At 37.6% G+C, this 14,083-nt stretch overlaps 1 protein-coding gene across 3 annotated transcripts in view; it reads right to left on the bottom strand.

The window, feature by feature from the left end:
* The window catches only part of PARPBP (PARP1 binding protein), a 66,743-nt gene that overhangs the window by 33,849 nt on the left and 18,811 nt on the right, over positions 1 to 14,083 (bottom strand). For 2 of the 3 annotated variants that reach the window (XM_050750220.1, XM_050750221.1), the window contains exons 3-4: positions 13,531 to 13,764; positions 8,055 to 8,162 (exon numbers count right to left, since the gene is read on the bottom strand). In XM_050750220.1, the coding sequence (XP_050606177.1) occupies positions 8,055 to 8,162; positions 13,531 to 13,764 (342 nt within the window). The remainder of the gene's footprint in view (positions 1 to 8,054; positions 8,163 to 13,530; positions 13,765 to 14,083) is intronic. The other variant, XM_050750222.1, reaches the window with a different exon arrangement.

Raw genomic sequence — 14,083 nt, 5'->3', positions numbered from 1 at the left:
AAGGTCCCACTATGTTGCCCAGGTTGGTGTCGAACTCCTGGGCTCCAGTGATCCTTCCGCCTCGACCTCCCAAAGTGCTGGGAATACAGGCGTGAGCCACCATGAGCAGCTCAAAATTAAATTCCTTGCATGGAATTTTCTTCCTATTTTTGCCTTCTCAACTACTTCCATCCCACCTTCTGCTCTAGAACCCTGTTTGTTTCTAATTCTTAAATGTTGTTCCCAAACTGTCCACTTGAAATCATCTTCTTGCCTACTCCTTCAGATAACAGACTCACAAACTCTAAACTCGATTCCTACCCAAGACACACGAAATTCAAAAATCCTTCAGTAATTTCAGTCACAACTAATGTCCCAGGAATTTATCATCTGTAAATGCTAAGAAAATATTTCCCTTATTAAAACTAAAATTTCATCATATTCAATCTAATCACATTTTAAATTTTTGAAGCATCAAAGAAACTAAAAAAGGCAGTAATAAAAAATTACAAATCCTTAGCAAGTCTCTTAAATAATTATTAAGCATATTCATCTTAAAAGAAATTCAAAAGATAATATATTTTGACTATTTAAATTTCCATGTAAAAAACTATTCTTGAAACGTAGGAGGCAGTCAGGGTCAATTTAAAAGAAAAACTTCACTGGACAGGAAAGCGTTGCTTTAAATATGGACTTGAGATAGAATTGAAGCAAAATTAACTACAAGAAAACAAAGTTTAAAGATTAACCATGAGAAAGATTTTTCCTTGCATATTAAATATACTAGTTCAACGTTACCATTTCAGAGATGCTCCCTGATCCCCCAATCTAAAGTAGACATTCATGTATTCTCTTTCCAGCCATCCTGTGATAACTCTGCATACCACCCTATTATAATTCTCTGCATAGGTGTTAACACTTCCGGATACTTTCCTTTTTAATATTTTTTTATGGAGACAATATTTCACTCTGTTTTCCAGGCTAATCTTGAACTCCTGTGCTCAAGTGATCCTCCTGCCTTGACCTCCCAAAGTGCTGGGATTACAGGCACGAGCCACTGTGCCTAGCCACTTTCTGGTAACGTTTCTTAATCCTCCTATTACTTTATGAGTTCCATGAGAGCAAATCATGTGTCCTTAGATGCTAATGGAATGACTCGCATTATAGTAGGTAACCAATCTATTTTTGTTCTCAATGAGTTTTCATTTAATGAAACTCAATAGGTTCTCAATGAGTTTTCAGTGATGAAAGAAAAATCAATATATAAATTTGTCCTTTTAAAAATTTCAAAATCAAAAATCTATTAAGAAAAACTTACCTGAGGCTGGGTGTGTTGGCTCACACCTGTAATCCCACCACAGGGACGCCAAGGCAGGTGGATCACTTGAGGCCAAGAGTTCAAGACCCGCCTGGCCAACACAGCGAAACCCTGTCTCTACTAAAAATACAAAATATTAGCTGGACGTGGTGGCACACACCTGTAATCCCAGCTACTCAGGAGGCTGTGGCACAAGAATCACTTGAACCTGGGAGGTGGAGGTTGCAGTGAGCCAAGATAGTGCTACTGCACTCCAGTCTGGGTGACAGAATGAGACTGCTTCCAAAGGGAAAAAAAAAAAAAAAAAAACTTACCTGGGATAAAATAAATGCTTATATTTTTTATTACGGTGCCTTACAAAGAAAGGTATTCTAAGGCACAACCAAATAAAAATAAGCTTTAAAGTTTCTCCTAAAATTTTATAGAATAAGATATAATATAGTTTTCTGATTATATTTCTTTTTTAAATTTTTTTTTATTTTTTTTAATTTTGAGATGGTGTTTTGCTCTTGTTGCCCAGGCTGGAATGCAATGACACGATCTTGGCTCACCGCAACCTCAGCCTCCCAAGTTCAAGTGATTCTCCTGCTTCAGCCTCCCAAATAGCTGGGATTACAGGCATGTGCCACCACACCTGGCTAATTTTGTACTTTTAGTAGAGACAGGGTTTCTCCATGTTGGTCAGGCTGGTCTTGAACTCCCAACCTCAGGTGATCTGCCTGCCTTAGCCTCCCAAAATGCTGGGATTATAGGCACGAGCCACCGTGACCAGCCTCTGCTCATATTTCAAATGTCCTTTTATCTTTATTTTCACAGTAAATCACAATACTTCTATTATACAAGTCTATAATATGAGTTTCCATTTTAACTTCACAGTGCAATAGTCTGTCTAAAACACAATTCTTTTTATTCCTTTGACATTTGGGAAGAATAACACAATTTACCAAAAATCAAAGCAGAGAAAAAGTGATATTCACACTGTAATCAGAAACTTTCCCTAAATTCAACTTAATGCAATCTCTATGTCACTGTGCTTCTGCTGTTCAAAAATAACAAGAACTTAACAAATATGTATATACCTGATCCTAATTGGGTACAAAACCAGGGCTTAAGCTCTCACATCTACAAGTTGCTCCTTAAGGTTAGCAAATTTTGTCCTTTTGATCTGTGATGTTGGGCAAACTTAAGGGAAAAACATCTTGGAGTCCTCACAGTTAGAGTGTTTCGTTTAACTCATGGCTGCAATTGGAAATCTATCCCTATCATTATGGTCAGATAACATGGTTGTTATGGTTTCCTTGCTCTTGTATTTACAAGTGAGTTTTAAAGAGGCTCCCTGGAAAAGCAGTCCACATAAGTACAGTTATGATGTCCAAGAGCAAGGGCCTAAATTGAAAAAATCCACAAGATTGAAGCCTTTACCAAGACACCAAAAATAAGGATACTGTTCTGTTTATTTGTTTAATAAACTAATTCTATCCATACCACAAAGTATTTGCAATGTTTGTTTAGAAGTTGGTCAATTTTATTTAAGCTTTCTGACAATTCCAAGTTTCTTTTCCTATCTCTTCTTACTGAGAGAAAGGCAGATATTCAACCTCAGTTTGAAGAAAGTCAGTTCTTCTAAGTTGAGAAGATTAACAATTTATACAGGGTCTTTTTTTAACTTTCGTTTGCCAATGCATAACTGGTTATATATACTGACAAAAAAAAAAAAGTTGGACAAAAACTAAGATATTCAGATTTTTTTTTAAACTGATGGTTTTCTTTTTTTTGGACTTTATTCTATTATTCCCTTCATTACTTCAGAATTTTAAAAGCAATGGTTTAGTACCTTAGGAAAAATAAAATGAAGTAAAATAAAATAAGGAAACAAAAATATTGTTTCTCAAATTCAATCCATTCACCTACTTGAAGACTCTGGTGTTCTATTAGTAAACACATTTGATGGTCAAAATATATCTTTGCAAGACTGCAGCCCAAAAATTCACATTAAGATTTTAATTAGAAATACATTGGCTTTTGGCTGGATGCGGTGGCTCACGCCTGTCATCTCAGCCTTTGGGAGGCCGAGATGGGTGGACCATGAGGTCAGGAGTTCAAGACCAGCCTGGCCAACATGGTGAAACCCCATCTGTACTAAAAATACAAAATTAGCCGGGCGTGGTGGCACGTGCCTGTAATCCCAGCTATTCAGGAGACTAAGGCAGGAGAATTGCTTGAACCCAGGAGGTGGAGGTTGCAGTGAACTGAGATCGCGCCACTGCACTCCAGCCTGGGCAATGGAGTGACGCTCTGTCTCGGAGGGGAAAAAAGAAATACATTGACTTCCAAAAAGACCTTGTAAAAAGAAAAATTAGAAACTGCAAGTAACAGAAGCATGGCTAGGAAGATGGCTGACAATTTAATACTCCTCAGAAAATCAAATCCATTAGTTGAACTAGTAGATAAAATTCTATTAGAAAATACAATCCAAGAAAGCAAAAGAGAGAAATTAGAGAATTAACACAATGAAACTATCAGTGTTGTTTAAATCAGGAAACTACATGCTTATAATCTTTAGTCACAGATATCCCTTTAAACTTTATAAGTTGAAGTTCCAAAAGCTTCTTTTCATGCATACAAATTAGTTCATTCCTCTTTAAAAATACAGATATAACAACTATAATTTCCTCCCTATAGCACATACAGGATAGATCTTTAGCACATACAAGAGATCGTTAAGTGATCTACCCTCTTGATATACAAATGCACCACTTAAGTGCCACTGAGAAAAGATCAGGCAATTTGGCAATCACTTTGTCAAGATTTGGGCATTGAGGGAAAAGAGAGGAAATGTAAGTGAAAAGTTAATTTCAAGCAAGAGAAATCTAAAAGGAAACAGGTCTGGGCAGGTGGGCTGGGATATTTTCTTGTACCAGAAAAGAGGAAAATGCTCGAAAAGTCTACTAGAGCATATAAAAAAGACAAAAAAACCTGCTTGAAGCAGCTTCCTCTATTTTAGCATCAAAGATTAATGAGTGTAACTCATTTTACACTGAATAAATTCATGAATCCATATAATAGATACACAAAAGGGAGTACTATAAAAGAATAAATATCTAATTTACTTATATTATATATAACTATTACACTAACCCCTAAATTGGTAGAGAATTAAGGAGTTACCCTGAGATTTTTAGAGAAGGGTACTTCATCTCATTTGATAAGATAAAGTTTTACTGAGAAATGGCAATTAATTAATGTAAAGACATAACAGAATTAGAAGCTCACTATTCTATAGACACTATAGAAATAACTGATTCAAGCAGGGATCATCAATGCTTAAAACCATTAGATAAAAGGTTACTGGGAAACAGGATATTTATACAGTGCCAAAGTGTCACCTCACAGACCTTTGCTGACAGCAAAGGGAAAACTACATCTTTATACTGGAGAGACCTGGAAATTTAGGATAACCTGAGTTTGCTTCCCAATACGACAAAAAATGAAATACTCTGCATCAGTTAAGAAGTATTTCTTAGGAAATGCTAAACCAAAATATAAGCAAGATTTTAGATGTCACTTCCGGTTTATTGGAATTACAGCAAATAGAGAAACAAGTTAAATAATACCACAAGGAATTAATCAGAAATTTTTTTAAAAAAAAGATTATGGGAATTCTTCTAGAGTAAAAGAGTCTAAGGAGACATAAAACCATTCTGGGGACAAATGGAGAAATTTAAATATGGAAGTTAGTAAATGATATTTGAAAATACTTGTTAAAGTTTTCTTATTTATTATAATTATATTGCAGTTATGTCATTATTTTTAGGAAATGTATGCTAAGGAATTTTATGGATCCACATGTCAGCAACTTACTTTCAAATATGACAGAAAAAAATATCAGATGCACATATAAAACACTTCATTAAATCTAGGAAGGAGACATACAGGTATTTGAGGGCACTGCTAAAATACATATTTTAAGTGCAATCTATTTAACATGGGACACATAGAAGAATCTACCTCAGCAATGTTTGTCAAAAAATGAAGGCGATTCACCAAATGTTTTAACTTATTGGAGTAGGTGATTTTGGAAGTAAATGTATTCTAGACCTTTTATATATCGTATTTCTAAAATATGTTGGCTGGGCACAGTGGCTCATGCCTGTAATCCCAGCACTTTGAGAGACAGAGGCAGGCAGATCACCTGAGGTCAGGGGTTCAAAGTCAGCCTGGCCAACATGGTAAAACCTGGTCTCTACTAAAAATACAAAAATCAGCCAGGCGTGGTGGCACACGCTTGTAATCCTAGCTACTTGGGAGGCTGAGGTGGAAGGATCGCTTGAACCCAGGAGGCAGAGGTTTCAGTGAGCGGAGATGATGCCACTGCACTTCAGCCTGGGCAACGCAGTGAGCCTCTGCCTCAAAAAAGTAATAATAATCAAAATAAATAAAATAAAAATAATTAAAATATGTTGAATATAATTTTACTTTTTTCAATACTCTTAAATTCTTATCTTGTCAATGTGATTTTATTAATTACAGAAACTTTGCCAGGAGTTAAACCCTGTAAAATATTTAAGAAGGTTTATTCTCAGCCAAATATGAGTGATCATGGTGTTACCGGCAGTCCTTGTTCTTAGAGCTCCCAAGATGGTGGTGGGTGCTTCCAAGGTGGCGACAAGCCTCTTGTTTTCTGATCTGGGGTTCTTGGCCTCACAGATTCCAAGGAATGGAATCTTGGGCCATGCAGTGAGTGTTATAGCTCTATTAGAAGCCATGGGTCACGGAAGAGAACCGTGGAACCCTGTGACTAGTGTTCAGCTCAATCGGGATGAACCTGGGTACTTAGCCATGCAGGAACCATGGCAAGCCTTTAGCCCAATCGGCGCCTCACTAGATCAGGAGCACAGTGGACATCCTGCCAGATCCAGAGAGGTGGAAGTCAGCAGCAGGTCTGCAACAGCGGCAAACAGCAGTTGTGGATGGCGAGCAAAAGCTCAGCTCGAGCCATAACAAACATGGACCACAAGAGTGTGCAGTTGCAAGATTTAACAGAGTGAATACAGAGCTCCCATAAAATGGGAGGGGACCCAAAGGGGTTGCCGTTCCCTGCTCGAATGCCTGGGTTTATATTCCCATCTTGGTCCCTCCCGCTGTGCTCTCATGCTATAGATGATTGGCTATTTCTTTACCTCCTGTTTTAGCCTAATTAGCATTTTAGTGAGCTCTCTTTACTACCTGATTGGTCAAGTGTGAGCTAAGTTGCAAACCACGTGTTTAAAAGTCGATGTGGTCACCATCCCAGCTGGGCTTAGGAATTCTTAGTCGGCCTAGGAAATCCAGCTAGTCCTGTCTCTCAGTGGTCCGAGGTGCAGTCTCAAGAGATCTTGAGAACATGTGCCCAAGGTGGTTGGGTTATAGCTTGATTATATGTTTTTTTGTTTTTCATTTTTATTTTTGAGATGGAGTCTTGCTCTGTCACCCAGGCTGGAGTGCAGTGGTGCGATCTCAGCTCACTGTAACCTCCACCTCCCTGGTGCAAGCAATTCCCCTGCCTCAGCCTCCTGAGTAGCTGGGGTAATATATGTTTTAGAGAGACATAAGACATCAATCGGTACATGTGAGGTAAACATTGGTTCAGCCTGGAAAGGTGGGACAGCTTGAAATGGGCTTACAGGTCATAGGTAGATTCAAAGATTTTCTGGTTGGCAAGCAATTGGTTGAAAGAATTATTATCTAAAGATCTGGAATCAGTAGAAAGGAGTCTCTGGTTTAAGATATGGGATTGTGAAGACCAAGGTTCTTATTATGTAGATGAAGTCTTGGCCACCCTTAGAAACAATAGATGGCAAATGCTTCCTATTTAGACCTTTAAAAGGTGCTAGACTCTCAGTTATCTCTTCAGGATTTGGAGGGCCTGGAAGAGGAAAGATTTAGTTACATTAATAAAGATCCTTTACAAACGCAAATTTTCCTCCACAAAAGACAGCTTTGTAGGACCATTTCAAAATATGGCAAAGAAATGTATTTTGGGGTAAAATATTTTTATTTCCTTCTCTATCTGTCATGTGATATTATGCCAGAGTCAGGTTGGAAAGTAAACCACATTATAGACAGTTAAATAAAACCCAACTGATGAGATGTTACAGTTTAGAAGGTATACTCCCCAGGCCCCTTAAATAGGAATTTGGGCAAGAGAGAAAAAAGGTCATAGTTTCGTCCCCATTTTCATAAGTACTACTACTATGGTTAGTGTGGTTACCACATATGATTAGGTATCCAGCATAGTGTTCAGCTGAAGGTAAATTATATTAAACCAAACTTGTATGTGGCACTACTTTTTGGTGGTTTATACAACAAACCCTATCATCCAAACTCCTGATATATGAGCTGTACTAGAGCAAAGGGTATAGACCAGATTTTTCAGTTGAGCACATTCTCCCAAGGATCAATGATCTAAAAGAGTAAATGTGAAGTTTATCAGAGATTCAAAGAACTTTGACAAACTGGACCTTCAATTACTTTCCTGATACTTTGAATGATACCTATTTTTACTCAATGCCTGTTACCTTGGCCCCAAATCATAAAGACTCTTTTTTCACATTCTCACCAGCCTCCAATGTATTATTCTTTGTGAATACAGTTTTAAACAAATTAAAGATTTGTTAAAAAAATTTTTACAAAGCATTAGTAACTTTAAGGTACCACCAAATTCAGTGATTTGAAAGGGATTATAGTCTGCTTGAACTTACTCACAGTTTATCAGTACCTTTTCATTATCCTGTTTGTATTTACTCGTTGGTGATGTTGGTATAGAAAGATCAGTTTCATCACCTACTGCATACTGTTTGCCAGACAGAAAATCCAGTAGTTGACTCTGTAGAAAATATAGGGTATTACTAATAAAATGCTGACTACAAAAATTACTTCACATAAAGCTCTACACAGTGTCATTGATGTTTCAGTCCAGAGTATTACCTGACAATTGTTAGCAATCATTAAGTATACATATAATTAAACTTCATAACTGTCCATGGGTTCTTCCTGTCTGCTATACAAATAAAGATCACATAACTGCAGTAAAGAAAAAGTTTAGGGTCAGGTACCGTGGCTCACACCTGTAATCCTACCACTCTGTGAGGCCAAAGCAGGTGGATTGCTTGAGTCCAGGTATTCAAGACCAGCCTGGGCAACATGATAAAACTCTGTCTCTGCAAAAAATGCAAAAATTTAGCTGGGCATGATGGCGTGTGCCTGTAGTCCCAGCTGCTTGAGAGGCTGAGGTGGCAGGATTACTTGAGCCCGGGAAGGCTGCAGTGAGTTGTGACTGCACCACTGCCCTCCAACCTGGGTGCTAGAGTGAGACGCTGTATCGAAAAAAGAGTTTAATAGGCACAAGGCTGGCCATGCCACATGGGAGATAGAGTTAGTATTCAAACCAATCTCATCCAAAGCTTATAGGTTAGGGGGTTTTCAAAGGCAGTTTGGAAGAAGGGATGGGGGTGGCTAGGCTTGCTGCTGATTGGTTTGGGCAGAGAGGAAATAGGGGATCAAAGCTGTTGTCCTTCATGCTGAATTGCTTCTGGGTTGGTCCAGGTGGAGCCATGGATGTCAGAAATGCAAAAAACCTGAAAAGATATCTCAAAAAGCCAACCTATCATAATGGTGTTATCTGCTTTTGTTTCAGCTAAGGAAAATATGTCTTATAACAAATATATCTATATCAAATTATGTACTTAATTATAGCCTCATGGATCTGCTTCTGTTTAACCCCTGTTTTTTCTTTTTTTCTTTTTTTTTACTGTTCTCCTACTTGGAAAATTACTAAGTACTTCATGATTTCTTTATCTAATATTTTTCTTTGTGCTTTAAGTATTTACTGTGCTTAATTTTCAAGAGACTAATTTTGGTCTGAATTGGTCTACCACGTTGGGAACTTTTTAATTGTCATGAAAATGATTTGTTTTTAATAAATATCAGATGACATTACTCGGAAGTATTTATTTCAGTGTTATGCAATTACAAAGGAAAAAGTCCGCTTTTTTATACTTTCATGTTGTATTTGAAAAATAAATTTCTCTCATTTTTATCTGATAATTTTATAACCAGATAATAACTGTCACAGGAAAACAGTGAACAATTTGAATTGTCAGCTTATACAGGAGGAACTAGAACTAGCTCATAATATTTACAAATGTTTAAACATACTACACAGTAAATAAATTCTTACCACATATGTAGAACATCAACAGATGAAATTTACAGTAACCCAGTAACTGCAACTACCAGCCTGCATCTCATCCCTTTTGTGATTAATTTCATCATTACATCTCTGCTGGAAACCTTAAAAGAAATGTGGGTGCTCCCAGGGAGAACTGGAACCTTGATCTGGAATACTTTCCACCCATCCTGCAGTTTGAGAGTAATCTTTACACCTGTCTCTTAAAACAGAAGATCCTAGATGGACTTAGACTATATCATGCCCTGCGTTTTTCAATGCAGTCTGAATTTTCGAACAGGGGCTGCCCTTTTTTATTCCACTCTAGCAACAAGCTTTCATCTGCATTCCTGAGAAGAGCCAGCACCTGCCCAACATCTGGGAAGAGGAGCAGGGAGGCAGCAGAGCAAGGGATGCAGTTGGAAATAAAGCATTCTTTGTTTTTTAGGAATAAAAAGGAAAGCTTTTTGATAAAGTAGGGGATGCAAATATTTACAAAAATAAAATCTAGCTCTGTATTTGGTAACCATGTGCCCACAAAAAAACGCATTTCTCTGACATGCCTGGACTTCGGAGGCTTGCTGCTGCTTTTATATTAAACTGAAGCTCCTTGGGTCCCTGGTTCCTTCTTCTCAGCTTGGACAGTGAGTTGGTGCCAGGTGGCTTCTTCAATGTTCTGAAGCAGGTGGCTTTCCTACTGTCTCAATTGCCGCATGGCAGCCGCCAGCTTCTTCAGGTTTCTTCTGGACTGTGATGGGAATCCCAGGCAATCCCAAGTTTAGAGACCAGCTCCATGCTCAGAGGGATTCTCCCTTCTGTTGCTCCTGGGTCAATGAGGCTGACACTGGTGGATCTTCCCCAGGAGCCAAGAGATCTGGCCTGGACAGCAGCAAGCTTCCTCTTTCCAAAAGTGGCTGTATAGTTGACCCCTGCCAGGTAGATCAGAAGGTCCAAAAAAGTGTGCAGGCATCGGGGACCCACTTGCAAGACCCCATTCACTGATGTTGATGCATCTCCCAGCAGTTGCAGTCTCCAACTAAGGACCATTTCTGCAGAGGTGTTACGTTTTATGAGCTTTCTCAAGGGTGGCCTTCTCATCACGAAAGAAGTTCAAGGTAAAAACCTACGCCTTTGGCTGCATTCTCCCCTGGGTGGTTGCAGCACCCTCTGCCATCCCCCCATCCCAGAGAGCCCAGCATCATGAAGCACCCGCAGCACCCCCACCCAGACCCAGGCCCACGCAGGTGCGCTACCTTCTTCTTTTTTGTCACATCCGTAGTTTTATGTTGAGGTGCTATTCTTGAATTTTCCCAAGTACCTAACATTTATATGTATTCAAGTTGCTGTCATTCCCCTCTAGTAGCTCTGTTCTGTTAGGCATGTGTGTTGTCAGCGAATTCACCCTTCTCTGGCTGCTGGAAACCCTTAAATCATGTGTTGTTTTCTTCATTAGCTTTTTGGGACTCAGATCTGACTGCTGAGGTAGCTTAAGTGGTGACAGTTCTACAAGTAATAGAAGTTGAAATGCTATCTATACTTACAGAGCAGCAGTGGACAAAAAAACAGGCTACCAGTCACCTGCTGAGGCTAAGGAAGAGTCTTGTGTTCTCCTAAGCTTCACCAACAAGAAGTGAGCCCATCTATTCAGCTACTTCTTGGCTTGAGGGTCAGGGAATATGAGTGTACCCACAGAGGTCATTTGCTGACCTTCCCCTAAAAGACGTTCCACAGATCTCTAAGGCTAAGCTCTTGTCAGGATCAACCATTTCTGCTCCTCACCCCAGGTCTCTGATCCTGTCTTCCAGATACTTGCTCAGTTCATGAGAAAGCAAGCCCTGTATCAAATCTCTCTACTTAGACTCCAGTTACAATCTAAGGCCTTATATGCTCCGAGATGCCCATGGGCCCTGAATCCATTTTCCTTAGAAGAGGAATCATAAGTAGGGAGTGAAGAGGGCACTGTTTAAGTGACCACATTCCCAAAATTGCCCTGACTTAGCTTTATCTTAATTCCTCATAATCCCTACCTTACTTCAGCTACAAATATGAAACAAAGAAACTTCATCAGGATTATGAAAATTCAGGATCATGACATTCAAAACTGTTTGGAATATTCTAATATGTATCTTTAAAGAGACTTTTAGCATAAATTGGGATTATATCTAGTATATTTTTGAGAAATCAATCTAAGGATATATTTTCCTGTCTACTTTTTCCCCACACTGGAAATTTCCCTAGAACAAACAATAGTATCAGAGATTGAGTTGTTGATCTTCCAGGGTTAAAATGCAGAACATTTTCTACTTCATCTACTACCATCTTAGCAGCTTCAATTTTACTCCTGGTGACATGATGACATTTGGAGACAGTCTCCCACATAGACAACCACGAACTCATACCCTGATATATATCATACTATAACTTAACCCACTCAAATGAGGAAACTTATTAGAGGACTTAGACAAGGGCAAGGAATAGAAGGAAAACAATGAGTCCAAAGACCTCATGTAGATTTTACTATCACTGGTTTTTAAGATCTTTGTTGTTCCTGCAATCCAATACTGATATATGATTAAGCCTCTCTAAATCAACTATGTGAAAAATAGACAAAAATTATCTCTGTAAACAAGCAAATAAGATATAGCTAAGGAAGAATTTTAAAAACTATCTTTACAAGTATCCTTACCACAGTGTAGTTGTACACGTGTGTGGATATGTTTTGGGGAAGTTGTAACAAGGCAGAGGTTTTCGTGATAGTTCAATGAGGCAAAGACAGCAAGCTGCCTGCCAATATCCATTCTCCCTTTCTTCCCCAGTAATAGAGCTTTTGTTTTTATTCTGGCAAGATATTACCCAGAATAAGATCTATATTCTCCATCTTCCCATGCAGCTTGTTGCAGCCATGTGACTAACCTTTTGGCAATAAGATGAAAGAAAAAGCTATGTACCCTTAAGAGAAAAGCAAAGTGCTGTTCTTCCTTACTACTTCTTGGTGCAAGGAATACCAGTATAATGAATATAATGGCTGGAGCTCCAATGTTCATCTTGGAACATAAAATGGTCTTGAGGGTAGGGACCAAGGACTAAAATGAGGGAGCAGAATGACAGAGAAAGTCCAGGTGTCAGATAACCATGGAGCTATCATATCAGTCCTGGTTGCGTTTCTTTAGACATCTTAAATAAAAGAGTTATACTTCTGTTTTCTCTAAATAACTATTGTAGTGGAGGTTTCTACTATAATCAGCTAAAACACTGTTCTCAAGTATTACATTGAAACATTTATAAAATAATTGAATATCTTATAAAATATAGTAAACATTTTCTTCTAATTCCAGCTACAGTTATTTATTGCCACTATTTACTACTTTATTGGCACTCAGTAAATAGTCAAATAACCAAAAATATTTCCAACACTTTAAAAATAACTAGATATACCCAAATATATTCTAAAACAATTTATAAATTCTAACATAGACAAAACCAAGCTGCAAGGGATACTACTCCATTTAATTTTTAAATTTATACTCCATTTTAAAAAAAATGCTTGTACAAAAATGGAATAGTCTATTATCTCATGTATATTGCATAATACTATTCTCATAAATGATACCTATACGTAGTAAAATAACATTATTAATCCATAGAAAAAGTCATACCAATCATTTATCCAACATATGCCAAATGAACAGGTGCACACTAAATCAAGGAAGTGAAATACGAAAGCAATCTTTGACATGAATCAAAAAGAAATCATTTGGGACAAATTTCTTTGTTACAAATTTTTGGTCTAATTAGAAGCTATTCTCATAGCAACCAAATAACAATAACACAAGTCCAAGAAAATTTACCACCAAAATATTTCTTTCAAGTAATAAGTAGCTTTCAGGTAGCTAAATTTTCCCATTTTTAACACGATTCACAAAGCAAAAACATTACCAAGTTACTATAACTGGTGATACTGTAATTTAAAATAAATAGAGCTAAGTTTTAATTTGATTAAAATAGAATTGTTTAAAAAAATACTTACAGGGCATATTGTTTTATTATTTTCACAATTAGAAGTCAAAATCCTACATTTTTTATAAACATCGATCAGATCTAACATATTACTATTCTCCAAGAAATCATCATAAATCTTCCTAATGTCCTCATAATGGTCAGTCACGTCCATATTTTCAACAGGTAAGTTCAATTTCTCATGGAGTAAGTATTTCCACGTCAATAAAACATCACTGAGAGAGACTGTAAATTCTCCACTGTGCTGCAAAAGATAATGCCAAAAAAAGAGATAAAGTTGGGTCCCAGAATATTCAATAACTTATAACTGAGATAAGAAATACAAACTAAATTTTGTTAAAGTCTACATTCAATTTTTGTGGGTTTGAAGAGAACACCCAAGTTGAACTATGAGACAATTTTGGAAACCAGATATAAAAGAAAAAGGTTTTCATGATTTTATAAAATATGAACAACTAAGGCAAGTTTGCACATGACAAAAATGGTACATACATAGTCACTGCTACATTTCTTGAAATTTGTCAACCTTCTTCTACCCATAGTGGATGGATAGGTGGGCAGTG

The sequence above is a fragment of the Macaca thibetana genome, chromosome 11 (genome assembly GCF_024542745.1).
Source record: "Macaca thibetana thibetana isolate TM-01 chromosome 11, ASM2454274v1, whole genome shotgun sequence".
Lineage (NCBI taxonomy): Eukaryota > Metazoa > Chordata > Mammalia > Primates > Cercopithecidae > Macaca > Macaca thibetana.
The sequence above is the reverse complement of the archived record's forward strand: the minus strand, read 5'-3'. Positions and strand labels throughout refer to the sequence as shown.